We start from the raw sequence: 13,432 nt of genomic DNA, 5'->3' as shown, positions 1-13,432 counted from the left end.
CTGTAAAAGTTCTTATTTAAATACTAATTAAAGTATCAATTTAGATTAATGTACTTCAGGAAAATCAAACAGATACTAGATAAATGACTGATTTCCTCAATTTGTCTTTAAAAAAGCAATTCAATTATTTTGTAGATAAGAATTACATACACTGAACAATATAAAATTGGTCCTCAAAGGAGTAGGTCCGGTAAGGACCGATTTTGGCCTCAAATTTCAAGTTTATCTTACGAAAGATTTTGACCACTTTTTAAACACTTAAGTGTCTATTTCATTTGAATCAATTAATTTATGTGAAAGATTTCAACTGATATAGTCATTATAAACAACCCGATTCAAGCTCAAATATGAAAAATCTACCAAATATGCCGAAAAATGTCACTTTTCAGATGATTTTTGTCAAAAATGAAAGTGGCCGCATCCGTGTTCATCCTCAACCTTTATATATGTTATGTATTATCATAAAATACAACTTACATTTCAATATAAAGGATGAACACGAATGCGGCCACTTTCGTTTCACACGAAAACTGTCTAGAATTTAACTAAAATGCTAGAATTGTGAAGATTTCAGAAATTCAGCATGACTTAATGGTGCTAGTACCCGATATATGTGCATTGTATTGTCAAAAACAGCCCATATTTATGTAGCAGAAACATTCTTCTGTCCAATAAATAACTAAAAGTTTACATTTTAACAATTTTGTAAAACTGCTATATTTTGGGGCCAAAAAGGGGTCTTACTGAACCTACTCCTTTGATAATGACAGGGTGAAAATACAGCTGTATAGTTTTGTGTACCAATTCACTTTTAACTTGTACCAAAAGATGCTTCTTATATACCTGTACATATGATCTTGTATGGGAATCCAGATTTCATATATCTTATTTCGTTTAATTTGAGCAAAGAATTTTGTTTATTATTTAATGATTTTAACTCTGAAAAGGGAGTAAGTTAACTTACAACTAAAGGGAGGCAACTTACATGTAACAATACAATTGAAGACAAAAAACCAACAAGTCACTAAAATCTATAAGTAGTAGAGAATTTTTATTTTTACATGTATGACTTTGTCTATGGTTCTTATGAAAAGCAGAAAAATCATAAAATTTTGTTTTTCATAAATTTGAATGTGGAATCTTTATTTTCATAGATACCTATTTTGAAGATGGAGGATAAAAAGGATGTTTCAATTAAATAAAATGATCTTTTTTAATACTGAGAATTACAAAGCTCTCTTATTTTTCACCTACTCCAACCTACTATGACCTTCAACACTTGTGGCTAGCATACTGCCAAAGGACCACCGAGGCAGTTCCACTCTTTTAAACTGAATTGCTTAATTGATTGTCTTGGCTTCATTATTTGTCATGTAGACTTTCACTAAATTGATGCTTTAGGTAAAGGTACAATAGTGCTATGTCTATTGCTTTGTTTAAAATATAAACTTTAGAACCTTAAATTAAAGATTTAAGAAAAAGAAAATGACTACTTTCCTGTGCATGCCATATGATGACTTTAACTAGACCTACAGCAGTGAAAACAAATGGCATCCATATATCATTCTTAAATTATACAGAATGTTTCCATTTATAAGGATAAAATTTCTATATTATACGTAAAATGAAAAAAAATGATACTAAAAACATAGGTTTACATCAACATCAAAACAGTTTTCCCATAAATCATCTATAACTAATAAACCTATATCAATTTGTAATGTACAACACCTGCAGATGTGGTAATGTATTAAGGTGAAATGTACGACAATTAGCGAAATTGACATCTCAAAACATTACTGTCAAGAAAAGTGTTTAAAATGCACTCAATTATGACTCCATTTACATAAGATAAATGAAATGTTTTCATCTATAGTATCTGAAGAAAATTGTTAAACCCACTTAATAATTTTTGATAAAATTTACTTTAAAAAAAAAAGTTTAATTTCTTCATTGCTACATTTTTCTCACTTATCTTTTCAACAACGAAACATTTAATGAAAAAGAGTTGTTGATTTTTTTTTTCTCACTTTTACACTTGCCTTTCTGTAGACTTTTGATTTGTTTATTTCATCTTTTTATGGATATCATATCAATGCAATGGTATGACTTTATATGACTATTTAGATGTAAATTTTTCCTTTGTACTTTGAGGCATTCAGTTTTAGATAGATACTTTCTTGTGGTGACTGGTATACAAAAATATTCATACTCAATAAAAAATCTATTAAAATAAAACTATATGTTTCACATCTAAATCAATGTACGGGATGGTCACATTTTATTGGAAAATACATAGGTGTTTTAAGTTTAATATATGCTTGCAATAGTCGGTCACAATGTTAAACTGACTTGACATTTTCAACTTCACTTCAGACTTTCATGTAAGCTAAATTAAGCGAGGACAAAATGACATATTTAAAGTTTTACTTCTAAATGAATTTAAAATATATTTGTCCTTAATTATGGCCACATAATTCTGCACTTTGTATGCACATTATCTAATGATTGTTCCAATATTAGGCTGAAACATCCTTTCACTGAGTTCAAACATTCATTGAGAAGGAATTAGTATAGTTTTTAAATTATATAATGTTTTTAGAAGTTTAAGAATTGTGGGTAATTTTATTATTCTTATATTAAAATAAAACAAGAATCTGTCCATAGTACACAGATGCCCCTTTCGCATTATCATTTTCTATGTTCAGTGAACTGTGAAATTGGGGTCAAAACTCTTAATTTGACATCTAATAAGAAAGATCATAACATAAGGAACATGTGTACTAAGTTTCAAATTGATTGGACTTCAACTTCATTTAACTACCTTGACCAAAACCCCTGAATGCATTAGATTCTGAAACATTGAATCATATCTTTAAACAAACTAACATTTTCACAAAATACTAATATTTATGTAATAGGTGTTCCTTGTATGAATGAAGTTGCAAACATTTCATTGATAAATTGAGACGGATTGATATGAATGTGTGAGATTGCTTTCCTTACATTGTATATATGATGTAATCCCCTGATATTAGTAAGATTCAAAAGGAAAAAATACAAATCACATTTATTCTTCTCAAAGTTTTCTTATCATTTTCACAGTACATGTATCGTTAAAGTAGGGTAGTAATTGATCAAACTTCAAGACTATTTGGTATTTCAAGGTACAAAAATCATTAAGGTGAAATCCTTCTTAAAGGTCTGTACAAAAATCATCTAATTGCAGTGAAATTTGGTTCCATCTAGAAACATTAAAGACTAGTTGAATAATTTCTGCAAAACTGTTTGGGTGAGAACTAAATATTTATATATTTATACAAAATTTTGCATTTAAAAAAAATGGAATATGAGTAAAAACTATCATTATGGTTCTAGTGTCTAGTAATTTTTAAATTTTGAAAAACGCTACATGTCTGTCTTGAAATTAAGGACAAAACCTATAGGATTGTGTCATACACAAATATTTAACCCATTCTGAATTTAATTATGACAAAAAGCAAGACATATAATATATACACAGCTACTTTTTCATAGGTACTATTTCTGTACTAAAAATATGTAGTACTGGAAATTTACTTTTAATATTCAGTACTGTTTTGTTACTCTAAAATTATTGTAATATTTAGGTACCTGTATTTTACAGTACTTTATTTGTACTTGAAATGTAGGTACTACAGATTTTTGGTTACTAATGTTACATATTCAGCATTTTGAAAGTTTTTCTATTCTAAATCTCTTAAAGTTATGATTTTCAAACATGGATTATTGTGTTATTTCTGTACCAAAATATCTAGTACAAATCAAGTACTGTAAAATACAAGTACCTAAATATTACAATAGTTTTAAAGTTAAGAAATAGTACTAAATATTAAAAGTAAATTTCTAGTACTGCATTTTTTAGTACAGAAATAGTACCTATGCAAAAGTAGCTGTGTAGCTTTCGATCTTTTAAAATGTCTACCTAAATATCATGTTTAAATATTTATCAATTTTGTACAAAAAGTTTGAGGTACATTTATGTCTTCATTTACGTTTATATCTGATCCCATAAATATTGACGGTTACGCTATGCTAATTTTCAAGTTATTGCTGGTGTTTAACCCTAGTCAAAGGAAGACAACTCTAGTAGAACTTTTTGATTTGATATAGGATAAATTAGATAACTCAATGACCTCTAGCTCTGTGCAAGATGTATTGTAATTGCTGAATAACAGTTTTGCAATCCAACTTTCTCAATATCTTGGGCAATGAATTATCTTAAATAAGTAGGTGAACTTTTTCTGTAATATTCCAATGGTTAAAGGAAGAAAATACTGCAATTTAACTTTTTTTTAGTGTTTTACAAACACAAATTTTAATAATACAACATCACATACCTTAAAATGCTATGAAATAGTTTGGCTTAAAATGCAAAGGGGAAATGCCAGATCAAATTCCTGTGTATGCACATTATTGGTGAAAAGTACCATCTCCCTTTTTTGATATTTATAGATGTAAAGAAGTGCATAGTTAGCTTGAAACAAGGGTATCTTTAGGTTACAATACACCATTAGATTTTATGGGCGCAGCCATTTTATGAGCATAACATGGTATTCAGAATTAAGAGTATGGCTAATCCTGATTGGTCGATATGTGCGCCCGTTTTTTTTAATTTTTAGAGACTTCGTGCTCTCTGCTTTATGCAAAAGGCAAAATAAAAATTATTCTGTAGCCCTAAAGGCACTGAGATGACTTTTCAACGCTAGGACAAGACACGTATTTTTAAGGGCAAAATTGATAGGCATGGGAGATAAGTACAAAATACGCTAAGAAAAGCAACGCGAACCTATATTTTTTGGACCAAAAAAAATACTGTCCTAATAACTTGTCTTTGATTCTAGCAAGGTTTCGTTAAGAAAATCAACTTTCTAAAGTCTGTATCTGGAAAAAGGCTACCATTGTCGCCTATGGGGAAATTAATTGTTTATTTCAATCTATACAGCAGCGACATTTCTTTATCATAGTGCTCAAAAAGTGTAAAAAACAGACATTCTACTTGACATTTGATGTGAAACCGTATTTTTTGGTGACAAATGAAATATTGATTATCTTGTTTTTAAGCTATAGTCTGTTTCATATTTGTATTGCGTTTTACCTTAGAAACAAGGGTGGGCTCAACTTTTGACTTACTGTGGAGCGAATATGTCATTTTCTGAAGTTCTGCTGATTTGTTCGAAAAGAGTAAGTATACATCTAGAGTTTGTGAATATAAATCGATTTTTAAACATAACAATCTCGACCCAAATGCTGTTATCGAAATTACCAAATTCAGCGAAAATGTACGGAAATGATCCCCTTCGACCATTGAAATGTTCACACGAATAACAAATAAAAGAATAAGAATAGGCATGCCATTTTGTAGTTAACAAACAGTTATTGATGTTAAAACACAAACATTTACACATATTCCATATTTTGAAATGCTATAGTCTGTGTCAAAAATGTAATTTTTTACGAAAATGGTTTCATTTAAAACTGTTGTTCAAAATTCAACGTAGTAGTTTGATATTGGATTTGTTTTGGTATCAATATAATCAGTACTTGATGATATATAAAGAATCCTTGGAGAAAGTGGGCATCATCTTCAGGCCCTTTTTAGCAGTACCGCATTTACTAAAAAAAAACAGATTTTTTCTTCCCATTTTTCGACCGGGGTCACCTCCGATAAAAAATTATGAAAATTCAGAGAGAATTGCCAGAATGTGTTAAAGACGATTTATTTGTGGCATATATATTTGTGCATCTAACGCACTATGAAAGTATTAAATACCGTATAGGTTACAATACACCATTAGATTTTATGGGCGCAGCCATTTTATGAGCATAACATGGTATTCAAAATTAAGAGTATGGCTAATCCTGATTGGTCGATATGTGCGCCCGTTTTTTTTAATTTTTAGAGACTTCGTGCTCTCTGCTTTATGCAAAAGGCAAAATAAAAATTATTCCGTAGCCCTAAAGGCACTGAGATGACTTTTCAACGCTAGGACAAGACACGTATTTTTAAGGGCAAAATTGATAGGCATGGGAGATAAGTACAAAATACGCTAAGAAAAGCAACGGGAACCTATATTTTTTGGACCAATGGACCAAAAAATACTGTCCTAATAACTTGTCTTTGATTCTAGCAAGGTTTCGTTAAGAAAATCAACTTTCTAAAGTCTGTATCTGGAAAAAGGCTACCATTGTCGCCTATGGGGAAATTAATTGTTTATTTCAATCTATAAGAAGTAAGAGTATTCCATTATTTAAAAAATTAAAGTTCATACACTTGATTCAAGAGAAAAACTCCTAAAACATATTTTGTTTTGTTAGGAATTTGTTTTTCAAATATTGATAGTCTTCATCACCGTGTATCATCAGTACAGCGGATATAGGTACTAACCAAGCAGGCATGATCAATTTTAACCTTACACAGTAACAAAAATCTTTGTTTTGCTTTATCAATATTTAATGTACATTTCTTAACATTTGAAATTCCTGCTCCAAAGTTATTTTCGCATCAATTTTTTCCTATTTAAAGAACAACTTTGATATTCTAATAAGAACAATTAACTTGTGCAAATAGTTGTGAATGTCAACACTAACTTTCAATTTCGATACAGTTGTCGAGACATTTACATGTTTTATCTGAAAGAAAGCTAATACAGGGCAAATGTAATAGTTACAAAACTTACCTCTTACCTGTGATTACCCATTCCTTGAAACTTTTTGGGTAATAAACGAGTATGAAAATAACGTTTTTGTGTACGGTGTACAGCAACTTAACTATGCACCGTACAGAAGGATTTATGTGGTCAGCTAAACAACGTACACAACTCTCTTTTCGGAATAAAATATCGAAAAAATAACATATGTATGAAAGATTTCAATGCCAATTATTGAAACAGCTATACTTATTACACACACACAGTGGCCTTCTATCAGAAAAAGAGTTGCAATTAATGAAGAATTATATCGAATGAGACGAGCGCCAACTTCTTTGACAAGTATTTGCACATGTATTTAGTAATTGTGTTCGTTTTGGGGAAATAATGTGACATCTCTTATCATCAACCTACGACCAAATAATTTCTTAAAACAACAATTATGTTTAGATTGAAGTACACATTGATATGATGTGAACAAAACAAAGATTTTCGTTACCGTGTAAGATCAAAATCGCTCACAGTCGCTTGGTTAGTACCTATATCCGCCGTACAATGATACACGGTGTTCATAGGCTGATATAAAAGTAAATTGTTACCTCTAATTTTTGTTGTATCTGTTTGGCTTTGAGATCCATTTCAGCGTGTAAAGCAGCTTCATTTAACTGTCTTTGTGTGTTAGAATTATCAGTCAACCTAAACTGAGTATCTGTTAAATGACGAGTTTCTGAAAATAAAAAAATAAAGTTTTTTTGTATGGTGTATCTTTACATTCCATAGAAAGTAGCTTTCTAATTCATTTAATCTTATTCAATTTGATCCTTCTCTTCCCTCCCCCTCTATCAACAACACTAAGAATACCATTATTTCTTCAATAAAATGTACAAGATTTTTTAATTGACTAGAAGTTTATAGCAGAAATCATATTAAATCTTGCAGAATTAAATTCAACTTTCAAAATACCAGTGAGGAACTTTTTGTTTCCGTTTATAAACCTATACTTTGCTTCGAGTTTGTGACCACTTGCATTGATTAAATTGAATTGCATTCATAATTTGGTTTTTTTTTTCAACTCCCAAATCTCAAATACACCTTTTAAAAAATTAATTAAACATATTTCTATCAAAATTTTCAATATCATTTCTTCCTAAACATGTACATATTTTGAATATCTTTATTTTTACTTGTCTCCTAAACTATTCTGACTATGTTTAATGAACTTATTTGTCTTTTACATTTTTCACTTTATATCTGATTTATGGATGAGGTGATTCAAATTCACTGGTGATTTTAATTGTCCACACCTTTCAGCAAAAATACCCCGATTTTGTATTTTCTAAAGGCTGAAAAGGGCCTTTAGCCAAATAATCACTTATCAAAAACAATAGTTGTGGATCTTAAAGTTTATTGTTTAGTAATTTTGATGTATAATACGTAATCTATTGAAGAAACTTTCTTCATTATAATATTGCAATGTTGAATTTCAGAAGTGAGCATTATGAAAGATAAAAAAAAAATTGCTAAAAAAACCTTACCATCCCTCTTTTTAATATCTAAATGTGACTTAGTTACATTTAAATCAGCACTTAATTTTCTTTTATTTGATTCTGCTGCCTTGGTGTCTCCATCACTTCTCCTGTTAATAGAAAAAAATATTTCTCTTTTATAATTTACTGTTACAAAATGTTAGAAATTTTTATAAATTAAGGAATGTATCTCCCTCAGGTAAAGCTCTGATTTCTTTCACGGATTTAGCTATTCTTTTTGGACTTTTTGGCTTATATCTCTTCATCATTTATATAAGCTTCGGATCTCAAATATTTGAGCCACAAGCATCACTGAAGAGACATGTATTGTCGAAATGCGCATCTTGTGCAGAAAAAAATTGGTACCGTTATTGTTAAATGTATTACTAAAATGTGATACATGAAACAGATCATCTTTTTCTGTTATTAACATTATACTGTGGATTCATTATTATTCATTTAAATCCAATTTTTGTAGATTTTGTGGAAATTAAATATTCAAAAAATGACAAATGTTCTTTAGGCTTGTATGCAGGCTTTTGCAAAACCATAAGATCAAATATCCACGAACATGTAAGTTTTCCTTAATCCAAGAAAATGGATATCCACAAAAATGCTGTAAACCAACTTATTTTCGAGGATACTTTATTTCGCGTTAAGTCATTTCAATTCCATTTCGCGATTTTCTAACTAACTTGATGTAGTTAAATAAGGAAAGATGCAAGTTTTATATACATATTCGTGACGATTTAAATTTGCGTTAATTTTCTACTCGCAAAATTCGCGAAATTAAGTTGGTTTAAAGTAAATGAATCTTCAATATACAATAAATAAATCAAAACCATTCAAAAGTGGACTATGTACTGAGTATGTACTCAGTTCGAAAATTGTAAGAGTTAAAACAAACCTGATTTTCATGGTAAATATAAACATTAAAATAAAGAGGTTTGTAGCTATTGTCCAGACAAACTGGTTGCAGAATGGAAACATCAAAATTACTTTTTGTCAGATTTAGCAAGGGAAATAACCCAGTTTATCAAACAAAACCAAACATGAAAGATTAAAGAAAAATCTTTTTGTTTACTTTAAAAAATTAAATAATGATAATCCTCTTTGACCAGTATATAGTTTTATGTTGTTTGTCATCTTTATGTAATTTGAAAGGAACTTAGTGAAATTTAATTTTCAAGCATTGTAGTGAATTTTCGAAAAATAAAGTAGAAATATTCCAGTATTCATTTCAAATACAAAAGGAGCAAAAAACATAAACGATACGAGAATTCTAATAAACTCAGACTGTACATTAATCTCCATATGTATTTTTGTTCAAGAGGTTGGTGTTTGGTTGCTGACTATGTCTCCTTTTAATTCATACTTACATCATTTTATTTTCTACAGATTTATCAGCTGATACATCTTCATTTATCTTGTTGGCTTCCTGTCGCTTCTTCTCTCTGAAATAATGGCACAAATTTTACAACCTTACAAAATCAACATATTTTGTTTGTATATTTATCATTATAATAAAAAAAAATTATTAGAAATAATGTATGTAACATGCTCTTAATAAAATTCCTACTTATTCTAAATTGAGGATTATAGGCTTTGGCTATACTTTTTGTCTTTTTTCTTTTTAAATATATATATTCTGCAATTTTATGAGTTTGTTAAGGATCTTCAAATATTTTGGCCTCATGCTCCACTGGAGAGGCATTTATTATTGAAATATGTATCTGTTACAGTAAAATTTGTAATGTTGATGTTAAAACAAGTACTGATAGTTCAGATATTATTGAGATGTTTTATCATCACATTTGATTATTTTTATATGAAACAGAAATTATCTCAATATCACAAAAACTAAAAATGCATTTTATTTTAAAATGACAAATTTGAAATAATAAATGCACAAAATAATTTCTGACTTTAGTTCAATTTACAGTATATGGTCCGAGACCACAATTGTCGTCCCTTGATTTTCGTTGTTCACGAATATAGTCCCTAGTGTTAACAGTGGGTTACTTGCCAATAATTTTTATACCCCTTCCAAATTTATTTCTCCATGTTTAATGCCTCAAATTGTAAGTAGGGGGTGAAATTACACTGTAAAAAAATTTGGGTCCAGAATTTTACAGAAAAGTAGTGATTTGGTCCAGCTGAAAAAGGTTAAAAATTAGCACTTCGGAAGCTGTCAAAAGATTTCAAGACATCCTAAACACAAAACTGTCCATATTTTAAGTTAGAGGCGATGAAGTTTTCTATAATTTTAATATAATTTGTCCCAAAAGTAGTACAACACACTGTAAAAATTTCATTGAGAAAGCGCAGGTGGGTTTTTTTTAATTTTCATTTATGTTCTAAAAGAAATGCACTACGAATTAATTGTGTTCTCGGACCTAAGAGGTGAAGTCTGTAAATATAGAATCTGTACTTTAGCAACTGCCCTAAATGATTTGGTGGTGTCAATTTGTTAAATAGCATAAAACTAAAGGATTCAATATTTTATTTTATAGAATTTCTGCAAAAATGACCAATTTTGGCATTTTATGGTCAAAATAGGCATTTTAAGGCTTTTTCAAAACTGATGCATACATGACATCCTGACTTTCTATCTGACAGGCTTTCATGTGTAAATACTTGTGTTTCTATGCCTTTATCTAGTTCTTTTACTTGTTTTTGAACTCAGAATCTACAGAAAAGAAGATTATCTCAGACAATATGTACAAAATGTGTTGTATAAATGACCCTTGTCTAACGCCCTGTTTGGATGAAGTCAAAAGTGGGGTTCTTGGTACATAAAATTTGAAGTCCACAATAAAGACCTCACTAAATTTGTATCAAAAGCACTTTACAATGTCTATTGTACCTGTTCCATCTCACATAATATCTTTCTTTTCTTCTGTAGGATAGCAAGTGGTTTAAATATAAGCCTTTTGAGACTAAAATTGCATTCATGTTTTTCATTAAAAAGGCAGAAATCTTTGTATCAGACCATACTGTCTGTAAGAAAAGTTAATTGCAAGAGACTTTTTATGCTCAGATTTGTTGTATCATGTCACATGAGTATAGAAATGAAAAAAAAGACACAATTTTTTATTTCTTATAGCCTCAATATGCATTTTTAATGTAAATATGTGGCACGGCCTAAATTGACCCTTATTTTTTTCCAGTCTTACTTGGCTTAAGACCCTTTTAAACTAATATGATATGTTATTTGTGACTTTTCTTTCCATTTAAAGTACATTCAATACATATGTAAGGATTATTTATAACCAAAAAGCTTCACAAATTTAAAATTGCTGGAAAATATTACATCTTCATGTAAGGCCCCCTTTCATTGAAAAACCTCAATTTTTAGGCCCAGGCTGATATAAATTTGACTTTTGAATAATTATGCTAAGTCTGATAAATCAAATGAGTACTCTGTTGCTTTTAGTACATAATAAATGATATATTAGGGCATTTAAAAAGTATTTTTTTGCAATATTTTAATTTTCAAAGCCCAAAATGTTGATAGTTGAAATTATTCAATTTTAACGTCAAAATTTAACACGCAAAGATGAGTATAGAATTTAACATATTGTCTATAAAATATATCCTATTGTTACGAAACTTTGCAAGTAGTGTTATAATTTACTAAGCTTTGGCCATACCAAGTTTTTTTCAGATTTGTCAACTCTTTCTATCCTATTAGGTCCGAGACCACAATTGTCGTCCCTTGATTTTCGTTGTTCACGAATATAGTCCCTAGTGTTAACAGTGGGTTACTTGCCAATAATTTTTATACCCCTTCCAAATTTATTTCTCCATGTTTAATGCCTCAAATTGTAAGTAGGGGGTGAAATTACACTGTAAAAAAATTTGGGTCCAGAATTTTACAGAAAAGTAGTGATTTGGTCCAGCTGAAAAAGGTTAAAAATTAGCACTTCGGAAGCTGTCAAAAGATTTCAAGACATCCTAAACACAAAACTGTCCATATTTTAAGTTAGAGGCGATGAAGTTTTCTATAATTTTAATATAATTTGTCCCAAAAGTAGTACAACACACTGTAAAAATTTCATTGAGAAAGCGCAGGTGGGTTTTTTTTAATTTTCATTTATGTTCTAAAAGAAATGCACTACGAATTAATTGTGTTCTCGGACCATATGAAAGGGTACATACTTGTTCAAATCAAATTGTTGCTTTCTGCCTTTCTGAGCCTCCATATTCAAAGTAATGGCTAAGTCTGTTAGTTCTTGTTGTAATCTGTGTTCTTCTTCCTATAAAAAAAAAAAAAAACATTTTTAAAAACAAGAATGTGTCCATAGTACACGGATGCCCCACTTGCACCATAATTTTCCATGTTTAGTGGACCGTGAAATTGGGGTCAAAACTTTAATTTGGAATTAAAAATAGAAAGATCATATCATGGGGAACATGTGTACTTAGTTTCAAGTTGATTGGACTTCAACTTCATCAAAAACTACCTTGACTAAAAACTTTAACCTGAAGCGGGACGAATGGACGCACCTACGGACGAACTAGCGAACGGAGGCACAGACCTGAAAACATAATGCCCCTCTACTATTGTAGCTGGGGCATAAAAAGAGACAGAAGACACCAAAAAGGCAATAAGTCCAAGAATTTCGATACTACAAAAGAAAAATTTACTAACAATATAAGGATTCATTTCTAAAACAACTATTTAACCCTATTTTGTTTACATTTCGAAAGACACACAGGTAAATTGGTTCTCACAGTGCTATAAAATCTTGTGCAGTTATCATAAAAAGATAGGGAAAAAGGCAATTTTCAATTGTCTAAGTTACATAATCCAGAACAAACATTTACAAAGTAAAAAAAAATCACAAATGCAGCAACAATTTTTTATCTATATTGTTTGAATTTAATTGTCAAGTTTTGTGAATTCTATGAGCCCTTTCAGAGTTTAAATAAATGGAAAACTAGAAATAGATAAATTTTTATACCAAGCATTTTAAAATTCAACTATGTACAGTGGATAAATATTATAATAAACAATATGAAGTGGTTAAATCTATTTATCACAATGATGTAATGGGAAATTCTGAATGAGGTGTTCAAAATTGAAATCCCTGGTCTGGAAATGACAGGACTGAGAAGACATTAATTTATGCAATAACCCACCACCTAGACCTTCATTGTTATTCAAGGTTGTTAAACATCCCATAGTAATAATCAATGTGCTGGTTATCGAAT

At 29.8% G+C, this 13,432-nt stretch overlaps 1 protein-coding gene across 2 annotated transcripts in view; it reads right to left on the bottom strand.

Moving 5' to 3' along the window:
• The window catches only part of LOC139488869 (trichohyalin-like), a 40,499-nt gene that overhangs the window by 20,537 nt on the left and 6,530 nt on the right, over positions 1-13,432 (bottom strand). For both annotated transcript variants that reach the window (XM_071274824.1, XM_071274823.1), the window contains exons 8-11: positions 12,377-12,474; positions 9,595-9,669; positions 8,225-8,325; positions 7,289-7,416 (exon numbers count right to left, since the gene is read on the bottom strand). In XM_071274824.1, coding sequence (XP_071130925.1) covers positions 7,289-7,416; positions 8,225-8,325; positions 9,595-9,669; positions 12,377-12,474 — 402 coding nt within the window. The remainder of the gene's footprint in view (positions 1-7,288; positions 7,417-8,224; positions 8,326-9,594; positions 9,670-12,376; positions 12,475-13,432) is intronic.

Source organism: Mytilus edulis, chromosome 9, assembly GCF_963676685.1.
Source record: "Mytilus edulis chromosome 9, xbMytEdul2.2, whole genome shotgun sequence".
NCBI lineage: Eukaryota > Metazoa > Mollusca > Bivalvia > Mytilida > Mytilidae > Mytilus > Mytilus edulis.
Note: the sequence above shows the minus strand (reverse complement) of the source record. Positions and strands in the feature narration are given on the sequence as shown.